The sequence below is a fragment of the Populus alba genome, chromosome 1 (genome assembly GCF_005239225.2).
Source record: "Populus alba chromosome 1, ASM523922v2, whole genome shotgun sequence".
In the NCBI taxonomy this organism is placed as follows: Eukaryota; Viridiplantae; Streptophyta; class Magnoliopsida; order Malpighiales; family Salicaceae; genus Populus; species Populus alba.
Window position 1 is genome coordinate 6,640,974 of NC_133284.1, and position 18,019 is coordinate 6,658,992.

The 18,019-nt window shown below is 33.3% G+C and overlaps 3 protein-coding genes across 3 annotated transcripts; 1 reads left to right on the forward strand and 2 right to left on the reverse strand.

Moving 5' to 3' along the window:
* Positions 1–5,495: 5,495 nt before the first annotated feature.
* Positions 5,496–7,087, reverse strand: LOC118042053 (histone-lysine N-methyltransferase ASHR2). The gene has a single exon (XM_035049599.2). It carries the CDS (start codon positions 6,932–6,934, stop codon positions 5,765–5,767), a length of 1,170 nt encoding a protein of 389 aa, XP_034905490.1. The 5' UTR covers positions 6,935–7,087; the 3' UTR covers positions 5,496–5,764.
* Positions 7,088–8,062: 975 nt separating this feature from the next.
* On the reverse strand, positions 8,063–11,113 carry LOC118042062 (NADH dehydrogenase [ubiquinone] 1 alpha subcomplex subunit 2). Its single transcript, XM_035049612.2, has 3 exons — positions 10,904–11,113; positions 10,676–10,782; positions 8,063–8,398 (listed from the first exon to the last, which is right to left on the reverse strand). Exons 1-3 carry the CDS (start codon positions 10,987–10,989, stop codon positions 8,295–8,297), a joined length of 297 nt encoding a protein of 98 aa, XP_034905503.1. The 5' UTR covers positions 10,990–11,113; the 3' UTR covers positions 8,063–8,294.
* A 3,351-nt stretch (positions 11,114–14,464) lies between these two features.
* On the forward strand, positions 14,465–17,309 carry LOC118042092 (eukaryotic peptide chain release factor subunit 1-3). The gene is made up of 3 exons (XM_035049661.2): positions 14,465–14,616; positions 15,388–16,853; positions 16,962–17,309. Exon 2 carries the CDS (start codon positions 15,418–15,420, stop codon positions 16,726–16,728), a length of 1,311 nt encoding a protein of 436 aa, XP_034905552.1. The 5' UTR covers positions 14,465–14,616; positions 15,388–15,417; the 3' UTR covers positions 16,729–16,853; positions 16,962–17,309.
* Positions 17,310–18,019: the final 710 nt, after the last annotated feature.

Here is an 18,019-nt window from a genome sequence, read left to right on the forward strand (position 1 = left end):
CCCAAAAATTCATTATATTCATTTTTTATTATTTAAGTTTGAAAAAAGAAAAAGAAACTTGTCTCTAGTGGCAATCTAAATATAAAAAAAAAATCTTTGTGTAATTGGGTTATTCCATTTGAAGAGAGTTCATTATTATTATTTTTTAGTAATTTTGATCACCTTAAAAATTTCACATAAACCATTAGATTAATGGGATCCATAATGATCAAGTGTATTCTTAAAAAAAAAAAAAAATTAAACTTCAAGTGTTTTTAGTTTATAATAACACAAAAGCAACTAACAATTCTTTGTTTCAAACAAAAGATTAAAAGGACAGTCAAGAGAACCCTATTATAGTATAAAAAAAAAAATTCATAATCCCAACTTGTACTTATTTGTTAAACAACTCCTAAATTCTAAGATTATAGCATTATTATTCTTTCCCGGATAGAATATAAATGTTATCCTGGCTTCTGCATCCGTGGGAGTGGGGCGGTGCCACCAAACCCACAAGCTGTTGGCGCTGCGGCTGTAACATATTCCTATAAAGAAATCGAAAATTAGAGGTTGTAATTTGATGTTTTTTCTTATCTTCTTCCTTTTCACCGCCGTCATAGGCCGTAGAAACTGCTGCCAGTGGCAGTGGCAGAGGCACATGGAATATTGTGGGTTGCTTAAAGGTGCATGTCATGAAATGAAATCCATGCCTTTGCTTCGCATAAAAGTGATCGAAGGTTCCTCCCCGTTTCCCATGTGTTAGAACTTAGAGTGGACAAAATTGAGAGGCCACCCAAGGCAAAAGGTTCACAAAGCATTCTGGCAGAAGCTATTCACAAAATTGTTTTTACGTTTTAAATGTATTGTAAAAAAAATTATCTTTTTTATTTTAAATTAATTATTTTTTTTATGTTTCAAATTGTTTTGATATATTATATTAAAAATAAAAAAATATATTAGTTTAATATATTTTTAAATAAAATATACTTTAATATATTTTGATAAATAATCACTACCCTACTTCTAAATACCTATCTTACTTTGTGATCAAAATCCATTGCTGTGATTCACTCAAACTTCCACTTGCCACTGGTTATAATCCCTTGTGTTGCTTCGGTTACTAAAATCTTGTTTTTGTATTTTTTTATTGAGAATTTTTTTATTTTTTATAATATACATTTAATCCATTTTTTCGTATAAATTATACAAAAAAAAACTATTAATGTAATTTAAAGGCAAAAAAACAGAGAAGATTGTCTGGTATATAATAGGAATATGGCTAAAAATACTATTAGAAAGTTATTATGCAGTTAATTAATACTTATTAATGGTACGATTGATAAGAAGAGAAATGAAAAACAAAAACAAAACACTTATGAATTTACAGAAAAACAAAAATTAATCTTAAAAATATTATTTAATGTCGGATCCACATCCAGATTGTTAATTATTAATTATGGAAAATACTTGTTTTCTAAATAAAGAATTGGCCTAGTTATCAAGACCTGTTTTTTTTTCTCCCATTAAAAAATTATTTTTTATATGAGATCATAAATTTCAATAATTAACAAAACACTTATTTTGGAATGTTTTATGAAAATTTAAAATTAATTTTTAAAATTTTTAAACTGTTTTAAAATGATATATAAAAGTAATTTTTAAAAAAATAAAAAAAATATATTATTAAGATATATTTTAAAAAAACACTATCAAACTTTTAAACTTTCTTTTTTAACAGAAATCCATTAACAAAGAACAAAATTCTTAGTTTACCCTTCAAAATCACACAATCACAAATTACAGGCATGATCATACCTAAATTCTTTGAGCAAAAAAATGAAAAATTAAGAACAAGATGTGACTTGTTAACTCCATACAGCCACACTCAAACATCTTCGATATCATATAATCCACAAGAGCTGCCTGCTACCTAATGGGATTTCGACACCTAAACTATAAGGCATAAGAAAATGTCTACAGTTTGTTCCCTTTATTCTTAACCGACATCATCCTATCCCATGATGTTTTGCAGAACCTTTATCTAATAAAATAAAATAAAAAAATCGGAAAACATTATTGTAAGACTAGAAGACATTGATGATGGTGTAACGTAGTACAAGGAAAAGATAGTAGTTGAATCGGTGTCCATTTGTCGACGTGTATAAAATCAAAATTACCTAACAAACTAAAACAAGTGGATTCAGTGAAGCACCTCACTTCTTTTGTTCTTACACCTTTTTTTTTAAATTCGTCCTTGGATTTTTTTGTCTTTTTGATTCGGTGCTTTTTATTTTCTTACAAATTGGTACCTAGACTCTTTTTTCCTTTTTAATTTTATTCTTTTTGGGCCTAATTGTATGAGATAAAGTTTTAATTTCATTAAAAATCAACTAATATACTAAAAAAGTTGAGTTTTCCTTTCCTGCTCTATTGTTCATTTGAATGGCAAAGGAGGTGTTCTTTTTTCCTTTTTCTTTTTCTTTTTCTTTTTAATCCTATCTTCTTCTTCTTTTTAAAAAATATATTTTACTTTTTTTATTATTGAATGCTCTTTGACTCTTTTTTTTTCCTTTCAATTTTATCTTTTAATATTTTATTGATTTTAAGTTAGACATCATAATTTATTTCAATTTGTATTTTATAAAATTATTATAGTCTCAAACAAACATATCGATATTTGTTTGGTACTTAATTTTATAAACATTTATTTTTATTATTGTGTCATTAAATATAAAATAATTTTTAACCCCAGTAAAGTTCGTAATCAAGGTTGCAGGTTTTGTGAGGTAAGTCACGAAACTCGTGTTAATCCAATATATTATTATCTTAATACTAAAAAATATAACATCTTAAAATTCTTTAAAAACCAACCCATGTTTTTACCGATAATTGGAATTACTTCTAAATAGTTAAGTCAACTAAGTCATATAGAAATCACTCCTGTACATATATTAGATTGGACTGTAATGCTAAATTAAGAAGCCAAGAGCAAACTTCGAGATATTTTGGGCCTTTCCCAGGTAATTATTGGGCTTTAAAAATTGCAACCTCCTAAACAAATAGAGTGCAAGGAAGTGTTTTGATGCTCAAGTTAATAAGGGGAATGTAGCTTGAAAAGGTGTATTGTTTACAGCAGAGACAGTAAATGAGGATGATAGATTGCATGAGACGTGGAAGAAGATAATTTTTTGAATCCCTTACCTGATGGTGATTTATGAATGCTTATATACCTTGGATCAATTCAATCTGCATGGCAAAGGAGAGAAAATAATGGAATAGACTGAGCAACTTATCTTAATATTGTGATGTGAAACATGTTATGTTAAAGAGGTTGCGTTAACATTGAATCAAAGGTGGTAAGCACAGGTAGACACAAAGACATGGCTATCCCAATCGCAACTGCGAGGCAAGGCACTATGATGGAGTTGGGTTCAGGTCTGACCATCTCAAACCCCATGTAAATGGTAGTGGATTGGACCACTTAGGCTCCAGGTGAGGCCCTTGAAGCTGACTTTGAGCCCTTAAATGATGAGCTCAGGATGGTGAGATCTTCAAAGCTCGAGCCCAGATCCATGTGAGTTGGGCTCGGATAGTGAGATCTTCAAAGCTAGCTCAAGCGTCCACCTGGGATAACTTATCTCAAACCCATCAACCATGGATCACTCAATTTCAGGGTTGCAAAGCCCATACTCATCAACTAGCAACTTGACGAAGGAAGGTTCTTTGTAAAAAAATTTCTTCTATGCTAAAACAATTGAGAATTATGATAGAGCTGCTCCTCTCCTTCTTTTTCTCTCGTTTTCTCTCTTTTTAATTCAACCCACCTTTTTTCATTTCAATTTCCTCAAATTTTTTTTAGCATTTTTCTAGGTGGTTTTTAAATAGATAAATTTACAAAATCACATTAGAAGAATTCTCAGAACGTTTGAAGAAGAGTTTTTTTTTTTTTTAATTACATTATTTTTTTTTAATTTTATCCTTAAATATTTTTAAGGATAAAATAAATATTTTTATAACAACCACTTTAAATGAGTGAACCTATGACAATTTATTTTTTAAAGCCGAGCTAAATAAGAAGTTCTGTTGATTCTTTTTTTTTTTAATTTTATCCTTATATATATTTTTTCTATCAGTTGATTAATATGTTTTTAGATTGATTAAGTCAACTAGATCATATTAAAATTATTTTCAAATAATTTAATTTAAAAATTAGACTAAATAACAAATTTGATTAAGTCAAATTTAATAAAGACATCAAATAATTCTCTACAACTTGAAATATTTTTATGTTATTTTTTTTTAATCCGGCCAATAGTGATAAAGTAGTAACTAATTTATTCTAATCACAAAAATCCGAAACCACTTTTCCTTATTTCTAAAAACTCCTCCAGTTTTAAATTAGATCGCAGTAAAAATAAAAGCAGCAATTCAACCAAACAAGTAAAGTAAACAAAACGAAAAACAGCAATGAAGTACTAAACAACACCTAATTTCCGTTTTGTTTTGGACGATAATCATGATAAGGAACAGCCATCTCTGCAAACCAGCAAATTTTGCATGCTTAAGCATCTATGCAGAGAGAACGCTTGAATCATAAGGTACAAAACCATAGAAAATTTGCAGCATGCATTTGCACTAAACATTACAGCATTGCTTCACAGAAACGAAAACTACTGTGCCATTCATTCTAACAAAAGATTCACTAATCTTTCAATTCTTTTCCACAAGAATTGCGTGCGTGTGGCTGGCAAGGATTGAAAAGAGAAACCTCAAAATGTGCATGGATGTATAACACTTGCATTTCTGTCATCTTTGACATCATTTATCAATTCTGAATTCTAAATTCAGCACCTAGTACCAGGATAGTGCCACCAATCCAAAACAATAAACTGCAGTGCTGCAGCATAAGATAATCGATGTTTTCAAACAAGATCTTTTGTCCAAAAATGAGAAACAAAGCATGGAATTAAAGTTATAGCCATTTTTTTCCCAAGAAGAAAGATTAATGAAAAGTGAAATAAGAAGATACAAGAGTGGTTGAGATCAAAGGGATAACACAAGTTTCTTCCTTTTGCCCAAGTTGATAGGTAAGATAAAATACAATAGGCACAGAGACTTGCACAATCACCTATCAAAACCCTGCTCGGTTGTGCATGCAATGTAAGTCATCCTTGGGTAAAAATGCTATGTACATGGGCTTACACCATTACATATTCATTAGCGAGAAAAGAGATGCTCCTATTCAGTATGCATACAACGAAAACAGTGTGTTTTCTAAATGAAAACCAATGCTTCTATCAGCAGTTTAGTAACGGGGAGCTTTCAAGCATGAAACCTTTTATATCCAATTATCCATGATTCAAATTGGTAGACTAAAAAGAGTCTTTCTTTCATAAATGTTGTTGTCAAAGAGATTTTTCTGATTCCGCACAGTGCAATGAGCTTAGGCTAAATGCATGGCTGATTCACATCCTAGCTTACAAAATGCTAGAATAATACAAAAATGCTCTAGAATCTACCATAAAATAAAATAGAACCTCTCCAAACCATTTAGCATATAGTAGAATTCATTTTCAATACTTAAGCCATATATTCCTTGTTATTGAAATTCTAGAAAACTAAAAACCAACGATAAAAGAAATCCCTTCAAATTAAATTTATTGACAAAACTTTTCTAATGGAAGAACACTACTTACACGGCCTGAGTAGTAATTGGCAAGCAGCAAGATAGAGACTTCAAGAGGTTAATGATTCAAGTAAAGCCAGGCTCGCACCCCCGCCAGCATCAACAAACCTCATCATTCTTGATAACACCACAGGCATTGCATTCCAATAAATTTGATGGCTTCGCATCAGGAGGAGGAAGAGGAGCTAGTGTACCCCAGCAATTATTTCGATTACACATGTATCTCAAAAAGAAATAGGCATGAGGAAAGTCAGCGCTATTATCATTGTCGATTTCTTCACCATTAGATTCGGCCTCCATTGGCTCATCGACATCCTCCTCCATCACCTCATTATCATCACCATCAGCCTCGTCATCAGACCAGGTAGCTTCGACCTTACAGCGATCACAGTCACAGGTAAATCCATAGTCCTCAAGCAATCTTTTCCGTCTAGTGGAGTAATTACTGTTTACAGGAAAATAACTCAAACAAATCTCCCGTCCTTGCGGAACATCATGAATCATTCTAACAACAATATCAGTGTTCCCACTATTATTCGTATCAACATAATCAAACCTACAAGCATTTGGAAGGCAATCGTGATTAAAAAGAGATGCCTTAGGATAAATACCGTAAGCCCTCACCGATCTTTGCCCACCATTCTCTTCATTAAGATTCAAAGGCTCCATTAATCCGAAAGCATTAAATCTGTCTTTCGCAACCAAAGCCGCAATAAGTTCCAAGCTAAAAGAGAAACCCTCAATTGGTGGAGGAGGACACAGGGATGAGATTACAGAATGCAGAGACTGGACAACAGCTCGATCTTCATCTTCAGCACGGCCTTGCAGCGACAGCAAAATTTGAAAATCCGAAGGTGAAACGAATGCAAGATTGTAAGCAGCAACAAGGAATTGAGCTTGGATTTGTCGTTCCACGGAATGATGCTGTAGAAAATCTTGGCAGTCGCGGAGGCGGCTAAGAGATTGGCAGACCCAAGGAGTGTGAGAAGATGCCAGAGCAGCGGAAAGGCAAGTGGGGCTACAGAAACGCTGGTGAGAGCAGGTGGGGCAAGATACTGATGCTGATTGTATAGTTTTGAAGCATTTGTCACAGTAAAGGAAGGTTGAGTGTTGCTGTTTGGTTAAAGGGAGTGCAGAATAGAGGAGGATTGGAGAATCTACGAGGACGATTTGGCCACCTCTTAAGGGCTGAGTGGATACAAGCCCTCTTCCTCTTCCTTGTATCTCCTCAACTCTCACTAGGGTTTCTGTGTTTACACCAACAGACATCTTTTCTATCTTTTCTTCAGAGCGGCTTAGGCTCCTCTATCTCGCTTTTCAAAATCAACTTGAGCCTTCAGCTGCTAAATTGGTGCTTTAACTAGGGTTTTAGCTTTTATAGATGTCAATAAAAAAAAACGATTTTTTCTTCTTCTTTTTTTTTAAAAAGGCTAAGGCAAAAAAAAAATATTTCCGAAGGGTCTGTGATTATATAGAAAGCTTCCCAGTTCCCACCAAAATGCCATAGTATTGGGTGAGAACTGAGAAGAGCTTAATGGGCCATAATGTTCAATTTGTCTGAAATTGAAGCCCCCTCTCCTTGGCCCATTGATACATGCCACACGGGAGTTGGGACAAAACAGGACGTCTTGTGCTGGTTTTTGTTGCTCACGAGGAATATGGTAAACAAGACAGCCTCGCTTGTACTGTTGCTTGTTTAGTACGGATGTTGCAAAAGGTAATTCTTTATTCGCCCCATTGTTAGATTTCTGTTTCCTCCTCATCATGTTCGTCCCAAAGGGCTTGAAGATGACATCAATGGACTCGATAAATTAGGTTGCTTACATGAAAACATGTTATCATTAGGTATGCTTAAATCTCAGAGAGCATGGACGGTGATGGAGAAAAACGATGAATAGATGTTCAATGCCGTTTATGTGTTTTCTTGCTAGCATTTTCTGAATTCCCTCAAAACCTACATGAAGTTAACATAGGATGTACACTCCTTCAAAATATACTCGACCACTTGTGTACAATCAAACGAGCTGATCTACAAGATCCACATCCCCACGAAATTTTGATAAAACCACTAGCTAAAGATCAATATCGTTAAAAACATATGATGTCATCATGTATAACGCCTTAAAAAAAAACCTAAGCAAAAAATCTAATTATTTAAGGTTTGAAAAACCCTAACTTTATATCTTTTACTGTTTCCATCATATGTCACATTGTATCCTCGATAAAGAACATTTGTCATCCCCTGTCACGGTATACTCCCAACAAGTGTCAAGCGGCAAAAAGGCAAACGACCAAGGATAAAGAGAAGAAAGATGATTCCAATTGAAGCCAGCATCCCATTTAAGATTGCAAATGAGAGGTCCTGTCCGGTTTGGACAGAACTAAAAGTCGTGCTGGTTATCAATACCAAAAACAAAATGTCAACCCTGGTTATTCAATAGGAAGGAAACATGCCAATGCCATGTTATGATTGTGTTCAAACTAAACGACAACAATACTGAATGTCCAACTACCAAATAAGAATCTTAGACAAGCACATCAGGGAGAGATAGCAACGCAAAGGGCAGATTCAATAGTTCTTCCCATAATATCAATTTATTTCATTTCACACAGATGAACAGCAACGAGATCAGCCTTTAAGTGATGCACCCACTTTCCCAAGCTCTTCTAGGGCCTTCGAGATCTGCGCCTCACTTAAACCCTCCAACCGAACGCCCCTCTCAACACCAAAATCTGCATAGATATTGAAGGTTGCACAACTCCACATTACAATCATTGAGCTAAAGAACTAATCCGTGATGAGAGAAAGATAAAAGCACAAAAAAAATTCCACACTACTCATCAAATGGATACCTCATACCAGTATGAAGGACAGCATGCAATTGTGGATGAACAAAGAAAGAACATGGAACAAAATTCCATACCCATAGTTGCAAACACACCAAGGTTATTTCACCATCACGCAAAAATAAAAACTACTATTGTTGTGTTTCTTAGCCAAATGACAGATTGGATTGGTTGAGCATCTTCATCCCGTTGTCCCCATTTTGCTCTCTGAGTAGCCTTTGGAACCTTCTTCTTGTGGATCTCCCTCGTTCTCTTTTCCTAATTTCAATTGAGTGAATTCACTTCTAAATAGAGTGAGACACGACCCTTCTACTTCTCCGTCTTTTAGCCTCATCCAGACATTCCAGGAAGTGTTGAAAAAAACTAGAAGATTTTATAATTAACTAACTCTGTATCATTTATAACATTCCTTTCAAGGGATTTGTAGGCCATTATCAATGCAATATGATACTTGAATGCATCAAAATATAAAGGCATAAAATGATTGAGTGCAGAAAATATGTTAGAAAATGATTTTATATTTCTAGCATAAGCTTAGAGGAACACCCTCTCTCTCTTGGTGTGTGGTGAGGGATAGAGAACTCCCAAAGGAAAAAAAGATAAAAGATAAAGGAACAAATAAAATGAATGACAACCTCAAAATTAAGGTTATGCATAAGACATAAATCAAGCCCACCCATTTTCTTAGAACAAACATGCAAGAACCAAATAAGTGCCACAGTCAAATAAGAAGAAGAATCAATGAATGTAGAAGACTTTATAAAACAACACCAAATTATCATCTACATCCATCATGATAAACTTCCGGAGAGAACATAAATTCTTTTCCACAGAACCTAAAAAGCACAAGTGAACAGTGCATTTAATGTCCAGTAATTAGTTAGCAAGCATCATGTGCAAATTCAAGAGATCCTGTCTGTATAAAAAAAGTTACATGTTCCAATCAAATAAGAACCATGAAAATAGACAGGATGATCATATCAATGCTGAATTTACCAACAAAATTTCAATTAGTAAACAGTCAATGAGGTCAGAGATTAACTTGAGGTTAATAGATTAGAAGTAACTGGAAAAAGAAATCCAATCCTTTTAACTTTAGAGCTACAGAAATTTTATAGCATGATCTGCCCCTCTGAAATTCCATCAGAAGTGTCTTATAAGGGTAAGCTGTAGCTAGCCTACCAGCTCCTCATTGAGATTTATTTTATTTCAAGCTAAGTTAGGCAGTTGATAGAACAAATTCAAGAAAAGTATAAATGAAGTCTATCAGTTGGCCATAAAAATATGGCACCTATGAGCATCCTTAACCATTTAACCTATTATATTTCTTGAAACCATAGGTATAACTTTTAACTAGAGAAAATTGAGTTACTACGTTGTTACTTAGCTGTTGCCAAGACTTTAAGCCATTGGCACATACAGAATTCAGTCCCATAAGATTATTGATGAAAAGGAGAAAATGTGAGGGCCAATAGCATATCTCACAGCTTCTCAATAATATGCATGCTTCAGAAGGAAAAGTATCTAAAATCAAATTGAGAAGAGGCTTCTATGTATTAATTTATGTTTAGGATGCATTTCGCTTTGGTATTTGATAGAAGGAATCTGAAGCAAAAAATCTTAGTTCAATTTGGGTATTTTGAAACGTATTAAGTGATTTGAAGCTCATGGATTTGAGCATTTGAAATGACCATATAGATTAGAGTCATTTCAGAAGAGAATAACTATTATTCTTAATCTTCCTACAAACTCTAAAATCATGTTCAGGTAGAGTATCTAAAGCCAGGCTTAATTAACCAAATGCACGAACAGAACCATAGCTTAAAGCCCTAAAAACTAATTGAAACCCTAAACACAATGGAAAACCCCACTTATTCATTCAAAAAGAAAAAGAAAAAAGAAAAGCCCCACTTCAAAGGATTGTCATAAATCCACATTAAAACAAAACAAAACAAAAAATGTATAAAATCTAGGGATCCAACATTCATCAATTTGCAAATTCTACGAAATCTAATTCTACCATAAACCAATCAAATGCCTGTGAAACGTCCGCACAAAAAACAGCAAAATATAGCATCTATAAGGAGAATTTTAAAGAAAAAGTGATATGACAGAAAAATAAATAAATAAATAAATATAAATGAAGGAGAGGAAAACAGATACCATATCTTGCCCATAACTGAGGCTCGATTCCATTGCATTCACGGATCAGAATTGGGAGTTTTGGGTTAAGGGTCTTCAGATCCTTGTAATTCTTCTCTATAAATGTTCTGTCAAAGAAAAACCCATTAATGATGGGATACAGTCAATTCAAAATGGCTAGAGAAAATGGAGTCTTGAAATATTCTAGTTACCAATAACAAATCAATAATAAAAATCGAGAATATCTACCTAGTAGATAAACTTGAAGGAGAAGATTGACATAGAAGAATCCGAAGCTCTTTCAGATTCTTAGAAAGTTGTCCTCTCCAAGCCATTATCTCTACTCTGCCAAAACGAGGTGCTCGGTCTCTTCCAAACCTTGGCCTCTGTTGTTCTGTTCTGCACTTGAGTTTACCCCTTTTTTTATTTAAAACAATAAAAACATCAAAACTTGAGCTTACCTTTACTGAGCATGTACCGGGTTTTGTTAGTGTTTATAAACGTGTGGTATTAGTTATTTAAAAAAAAAAAAAAAATTGTTTAAAAATATATTAAAATATTATTTTTATTATTTTTAATATTAACATTTTAAAATAATTTAAAATAATTAAATAAAATAATTTTTTAAAATTTACCGGTCATTATTTAAAATATAATATCAAACAGGGACTAAGAATATAATAATTATTTCAATTTAAATCTTTAATGACAAATATTTTGCAATTATACCACTTCGTTATTAGAAAATATAAAAAGCTTTTTAAAAAAATACTTCTATTTTATAATTAAAAAAATTATACAATATACTAAAAAAAATTAGTGTTTTTATTATTATTTAAATAAACACAAAACATTGTAAAATTGAATAATGTAAAAGCAGAGTTGCTCTTGCAACAAAGAGTTAAAAAGACTATAAGGGATGGGGTTATCTTCTACTAGGATGTATATAACATTAAAGGGATAATTAAGGAGATAATAGTTAGCTTTAGTTTTGGTAGGGTTGCAAGCCCTGGACTATAGGCACTTGGGACTAAGGTAAACAAATCTTGGGTGCTTGCAAACCAAATGGAGCTGTAGGCCACAATCTGTAAACAAATGGTGTTAGGGCTGCCCTAGGCGCTAAGGCAGACCCACACACATGACTGCAGACTTAGGCAAGTGGGTCTAAAGACACACGATGCTGGGGCTAGACCAATGCCTATGATTGTAGACCCAATCGAGCAGGTCTAAAGATCCACCCAGGATGCCTTAGCCTTGAGTCTTGGGTCAAGATCCAATGTTGTTGGGCCCCACATCATGACCCAAGGTTCTTGGGTCTTGAATGTATTAATATAATTATTTGTGTTGTAAGTATTTTTTTTTTTATATAATTAAAAGTATTCATCTCAAAAATATTATAATTTGTGTTTGAAATATTATTATTTTTATTATAATTTAAAGTATTCATATAAAAATGTTATTATTTGTACTATAAATATTATAATTTTTATCATAACTCAAAGTATTCATATAAAAATATAATTATTTGTGCTATAAATATTATTATTTTTATTATAATTATCTTGGGTGTTCCATACACAGAACCAATCGGCCTTGGATCCAACATCTAGATGCAATTCTGTTGGGTTTGGTGTCAGGACATAATGCTTTTAAGTCTTGCATCAGGATCCATTTCGCATGGTTGCTCTTCAAAACCCAAATCTCTTGAGTCCTGGGTTTGGAGCCAGTTGTCTTGGGTCTTACATGACCCATTTTGTTTGGGTTCTGCATCAAGATCCAATTTTCTTTGGTCATTTGTCAGAATTTAAAGGTCTTGGGCAGTGAGTTTCTTAATATAATTATTTATGTTATAATTTTTTTATATATAATTCAAAGTATTTACATCAAAAATATTATTATTTTTACTATAATTCTAAGTATTAATATAAAAATTATTATAATTTGTATTATAAATATTTTTCGGGTTTCTAAATATAATTATTTGTGTTATAAATATAATTATTTTTATTATAATTCAAAGTATTAATATAAAAAATATTATTATTTATGCTATAAATATTATTATTATAATTCTCTTAAGTGCTCCATATGCAAAACCAATTGGTCCTAGGTCTTGTGTTAGGCCCAATTTTATTGGGTCTGGCGTTAAAACACACCATAGTTTTAGATTCAGCTACACAACAAGACCCAATAATTTTAGGAACCCAAATGCACTTGGTCTGGACCCAATTCTCTCAGGTCCTGTATCAAGGAACCAATTTTAATGGGTTCTGCGTTTGGACCCACTCCTGATTTTGAGTCAAGACCTAGAGGAAATGGATCATGCCTCAGGATCTATTTTGATTAGGTTTTGCCTCGACACCCAATTCTCCCAAGTTTTATGTTAGGATCCAATTCTCTTTAGTCCAGTGTCATGACCCAAGGTTCATGGGTCTTGCATAAGGATCCATCATTGTTATTATTATCATTAATATATTTTTAAAAATTATTATTATTATTACTAAAGAAAAACCAAATTTTTTTAAAAGATTAAAAAATATAAAATTTTAGATAAATAAGTTAAATATATTTGAAGCTCATGACACTTTTAGTTTTATATTTTTTTAATATTTGTTATGAAAATAAGAAGTTAGCCTATGATATAGTGCGAGTGCGAGGCACCTAACTAATTTAAAAATCTAAAGCCCGTGAATCTCCGAAAATGAATGGCCAGATGAGCAAAGAAAAAAAGTTGCAAGGAATGTCAGGGTTTATGCTTCATTTGTCGGAAATATTAAGTTTGTGTTTGGCAATATAATATATAGTATAAAATATTTTTTATTTAAAAATATATAAAAATAATATTTTTTTAGATTTTTTTAACAATAATATATTCAATTATTAAAAAACACATAAAAAACATTAATTTAATACTTTTTAGAATGAGAAACAATTTTAAAAAATACTTTACATTTAAAGTTCAGAAAGCGAATAGATTCAAGGGTTTTTTTTTTTTTTTTAAAAAAAAACACTCATACTATAAATAGATTTATTCAAAGATAGCGTGGATGGGGTTGATGAGGTAGTCATATGTCTTAAAATTACTCATCGTTTAGAATATATTAAAAAATATATATATTTTTTATACTAGCAAATTAAAATAATATATATTTTTTTAAAATGTTGTCTAAACGATAATTTTATACCTGATGATCGATCCTCTTCTCATGAAAAACAAAATTACTCTCTGGCCTCCTCTCAAAGCCAATTTTGACCCGTCCGGTCCTTCGACTGTATACCTACGTACCTGGCCCCCGACAAAAATTCCCAGCTTTATTCTTGAGTTCTCTCTCCATGTTATAATCCAAAATAAAAATCCAATTAGATATTTTCAACAGATAATCTCAATTAAACGCATCCGTTTGTGAATGTCCTGCTTTAGAGTCAACGGAGAAATGGTGTAGTTTGGTACTAGGCCAAGTAAATTTTTGTTTTTACTTTTTGAAATATAATAAAAGAAGAAGAGAGAATGACGTAAGATTGGTGAATTTAATTAGAAATAAGGCGTTTTTGAAATACAGAAACTACAATTAAGGATGGTAATAGGGACTAGTAAACTAATTTTAATAAAATAAAAACACCAACTTATAATTTACTCAAAATTTTCACTTAAAAAAAAAAAAAAACAATAGCAAAGAGGGAAGGGTTTTTTTTTTTTTTTTTTTTTTTTTTTTTTTTTTTTTTTTATCTCAACGAAGAGACTGGATGATAGAATAGATATTTAAGTCCGATATTTATTATTGTCTCCGTAATAAGAATAATCTAACCATGATTGGGTATTAAAATCAAACCAGGGTTAAATAGTTGGGCTAGGTTAGGGTTAGGGTATCATATAAAAAAGGCAGGTAGCGTGCTATCTTTTCCCTGGACTCTCTTTACAGGCAAACTTAAAAATCCCAGCTCTTCTTCTCAGCAGGCGACAGGTCCGTCTCCGTCTTTCCTTTTCTCTCTTTCCTTTTTCTTAAATGCGAAAATCATTTTTTAATTATTATCATTATTTTATTTTATTTCATTTCATTCTTGTGCATTTTGTGATTCTTGTTACCGATCGTCCGATTAGTTATGATTCTGGCTACTCCCTTTGCGAATTTTGTGATTTTTCTATTTTTTATTATTGTTTTAGATTTTTGCTACATAGATTCTATTTCTCTCTTGTGGATTGCTTTGATTAGCAGTTATACCAAGAATTCATGAAATCTGATTGAGATTCGAATAAAATTATGTTGTGTTTGAAATTGGTAGCCAAAATTGTTTGTATTTTGCTAAACTTGAATTGTTGTATGATTTTGTGTTCAGCGAAATTTGATTTATTGTTTTTTTATAAGTTATTAATATATCGTTTCCCTTTGCTAATTGTTCGTGAACAACTAAAAGATTATACATTCCTGTTCAGATTAGGAATCATTGTGCTATTTGGATTCCTTATTCTTTATTATGTTTATTTAGACCTAGAACTAGTATAGATAAAGCTGCCTTGAGCAATTCTACAGACATGTTTTATTTCCTATCAATATGTTCTTAAGACTTCACAGGTTTCTCTACAACTCTAAATCTTATTTTATAAATTCCAGCTTTAATATATTATCTAGTTTTAGCCATTATCTTACTATTCTTTGATGTTTTCTTTTGATTTCTCTCCACACCATGTATCAGTTTTGGTGGTTAATTATAAAATTGTTGTGCTGTCTTTGCAGGTAAATTTGTCTGTTCTTAAACACACCACAATGTCAGACGGCCACGAGACTGATAAGAACATTGAGATTTGGAAGATTAAGAAGCTTATCAAAGCACTGGAAGCTGCCCGAGGTAATGGCACAAGCATGATTTCCCTTATAATGCCTCCTCGTGATCAGGTTTCTCGTGTCACTAAGATGCTTGGAGATGAGTTTGGAACTGCTTCAAACATTAAGAGCAGGGTCAATCGTCAATCTGTGCTGGGTGCCATTACATCTGCTCAGCAAAGGCTCAAACTTTACAACAAGGTTCCTCCCAATGGGCTTGTGCTTTACACCGGAACAATTGTAACCGAAGATGGGAAGGAAAAGAAAGTAACTATTGACTTTGAGCCTTTCAGGCCCATAAATGCGTCTCTTTACCTCTGTGACAACAAATTTCACACAGAAGCTCTGAATGAACTCTTGGAATCTGATGACAAGTTCGGCTTTATTGTCATGGACGGGAATGGAACTCTTTTTGGGACACTGAGTGGCAACACCAGAGAAGTGCTGCATAAGTTTACCGTTGACCTTCCTAAGAAGCACGGGAGAGGAGGACAGTCTGCTCTTCGATTTGCTCGACTTCGAATGGAGAAGCGCCACAACTATGTGAGAAAGACAGCAGAACTTGCCACCCAGTTCTATATCAATCCCGCCACCAGCCAGCCTAATGTTTCGGGATTGATACTTGCTGGATCAGCTGACTTCAAGACCGAGCTGAGTCAATCAGATATGTTTGATCCTCGACTTCAGGCTAAGATTCTGAATGTTGTTGATGTTTCATATGGAGGAGAGAATGGTTTTAATCAGGCAATCGAGCTGTCAGCGGAAATTCTTTCCAATGTGAAATTTATACAGGAGAAGCGCTTGATAGGAAAGTACTTTGAAGAGATAAGTCAGGATACTGGGAAATATGTTTTTGGTGTAGATGACACACTGAAAGCTTTGGAAATGGGTGCTGTTGAAACTTTAATTGTGTGGGAAAGTTTGGATATTAATAGGTACCAGTTGAAAAACTCTGCCACTGGTGAAGTTACCATAAAACATTGGAATAAGGAGCAGGAATCCAACCAGGGCAACTTTAGGGATTCAGTAACCAATGCTGAATTAGAAGTTCTGGATAAGACGCCACTGCTGGAGTGGTTTGCTAATGAGTACAAGCGGTTTGGTTGCTCTCTAGAGTTTGTTACTAACAAATCACAAGAAGGATCCCAGTTTTGTAGAGGTTTTGGTGGGATTGGTGGGATCCTCCGTTACCAGCTTGATATGAGATCATTTGATGAGCTTTCAGATGAAGATGTTTATGATGATTCTGAATAGCAATCAGCCAACTCCACCCCATTGCTGGTGCAGGAAAATGGGGCTAAAGAGCCTGCACCAGCACGCGCCGCGCCGCGCTCGAATTTCCCCAATGCTCAGAAAACATTGTTAAAGATCTAATCAAGGTTCTAATCTCTGAACTCATATCATCTAAAGTATAGTATTACATTTATTTTTGTTTTGGAGGAATGACCGGTTTCAACATATCTAATGTTCATTTTTTTTAAATGAAGGGGACTCATATTTCCAATTTACAAAAAGCTTAATGTGGTGATGATGCTTGCTTTGTGTCATGGAGCTGCATTTTTTCTGGAGTATGTATCATGTTCTTGGGTTGCCCTGGAGTCTGAGATGTTACAGAACCAACTTGGTTGGTGAGAGTGGATGAGACTGCAGATATCCGCATAGAACACCGCGGTTGTGTTTTTTATTAATACATACTTGTGCATTTTTAAAAACAATTAAGGTTTGTTTGTCTTTAACAAGTTTTTATACTTATGTGAGATTGGAGATGCCTATATTGTTACCCTAACTTTTGGTTGTCTTAATCATCTACTATTATAATTGTGTTTATTTATTTCTCACTCTCTCTCTAAATCTCATTTGAGTTTATATTCTGATCCAAATGAATTAGATCACTGTATTAACATGATTGAATGAAGTTGGATGTTGTGTTGATTCATGCACTAGCTTGTTAGTTTGTTGATAAAACGAACGTGTGATCTGGCGGTGATGAGATGTTTGATATCTCAACCCCCCCACATGTCTTCTAAGGCCGTCAACACCGATTGTCTGAACTCGTAGCCGCCTGTCCCGTGATATGACTTCTTTTTCCGGAGAGAAGGAAAAGGAACCGTCTCTGCCTAGCTGCTGCTGATTTATCCATTCATCTCAATGGCACATGACTAGAGTGGAATGTTTTTAGTCCAAGACTCCAGGTTGAAATTATTTTGCTTGCCGGGGATGAAATATATTATGATAATCTCTCTTGCCGCATGCAAAGAACTTTACTTTTTCAACTTCCCTTGGTACTTTTAAAATTTAAACTGCCATTTTGCAATAAAATAATGATGGTTGGAGATGGGCTATCCTATAATCTTGGATGCAAATGGATGAATCGTTGAGGTCTTACTGTAAACGTTGGTGATCTTTGAGCCTAACCAGTCAAATAAGCTTGTAGTTTTCTTCTCGTGCAAAGATTTTTTATCGTCAACTCTCTCTTGCAAAATCAGAAGGATGAAGTTTCATACTCACATCTCATTTTAATCAATTATTTATTTCTAATTAAATA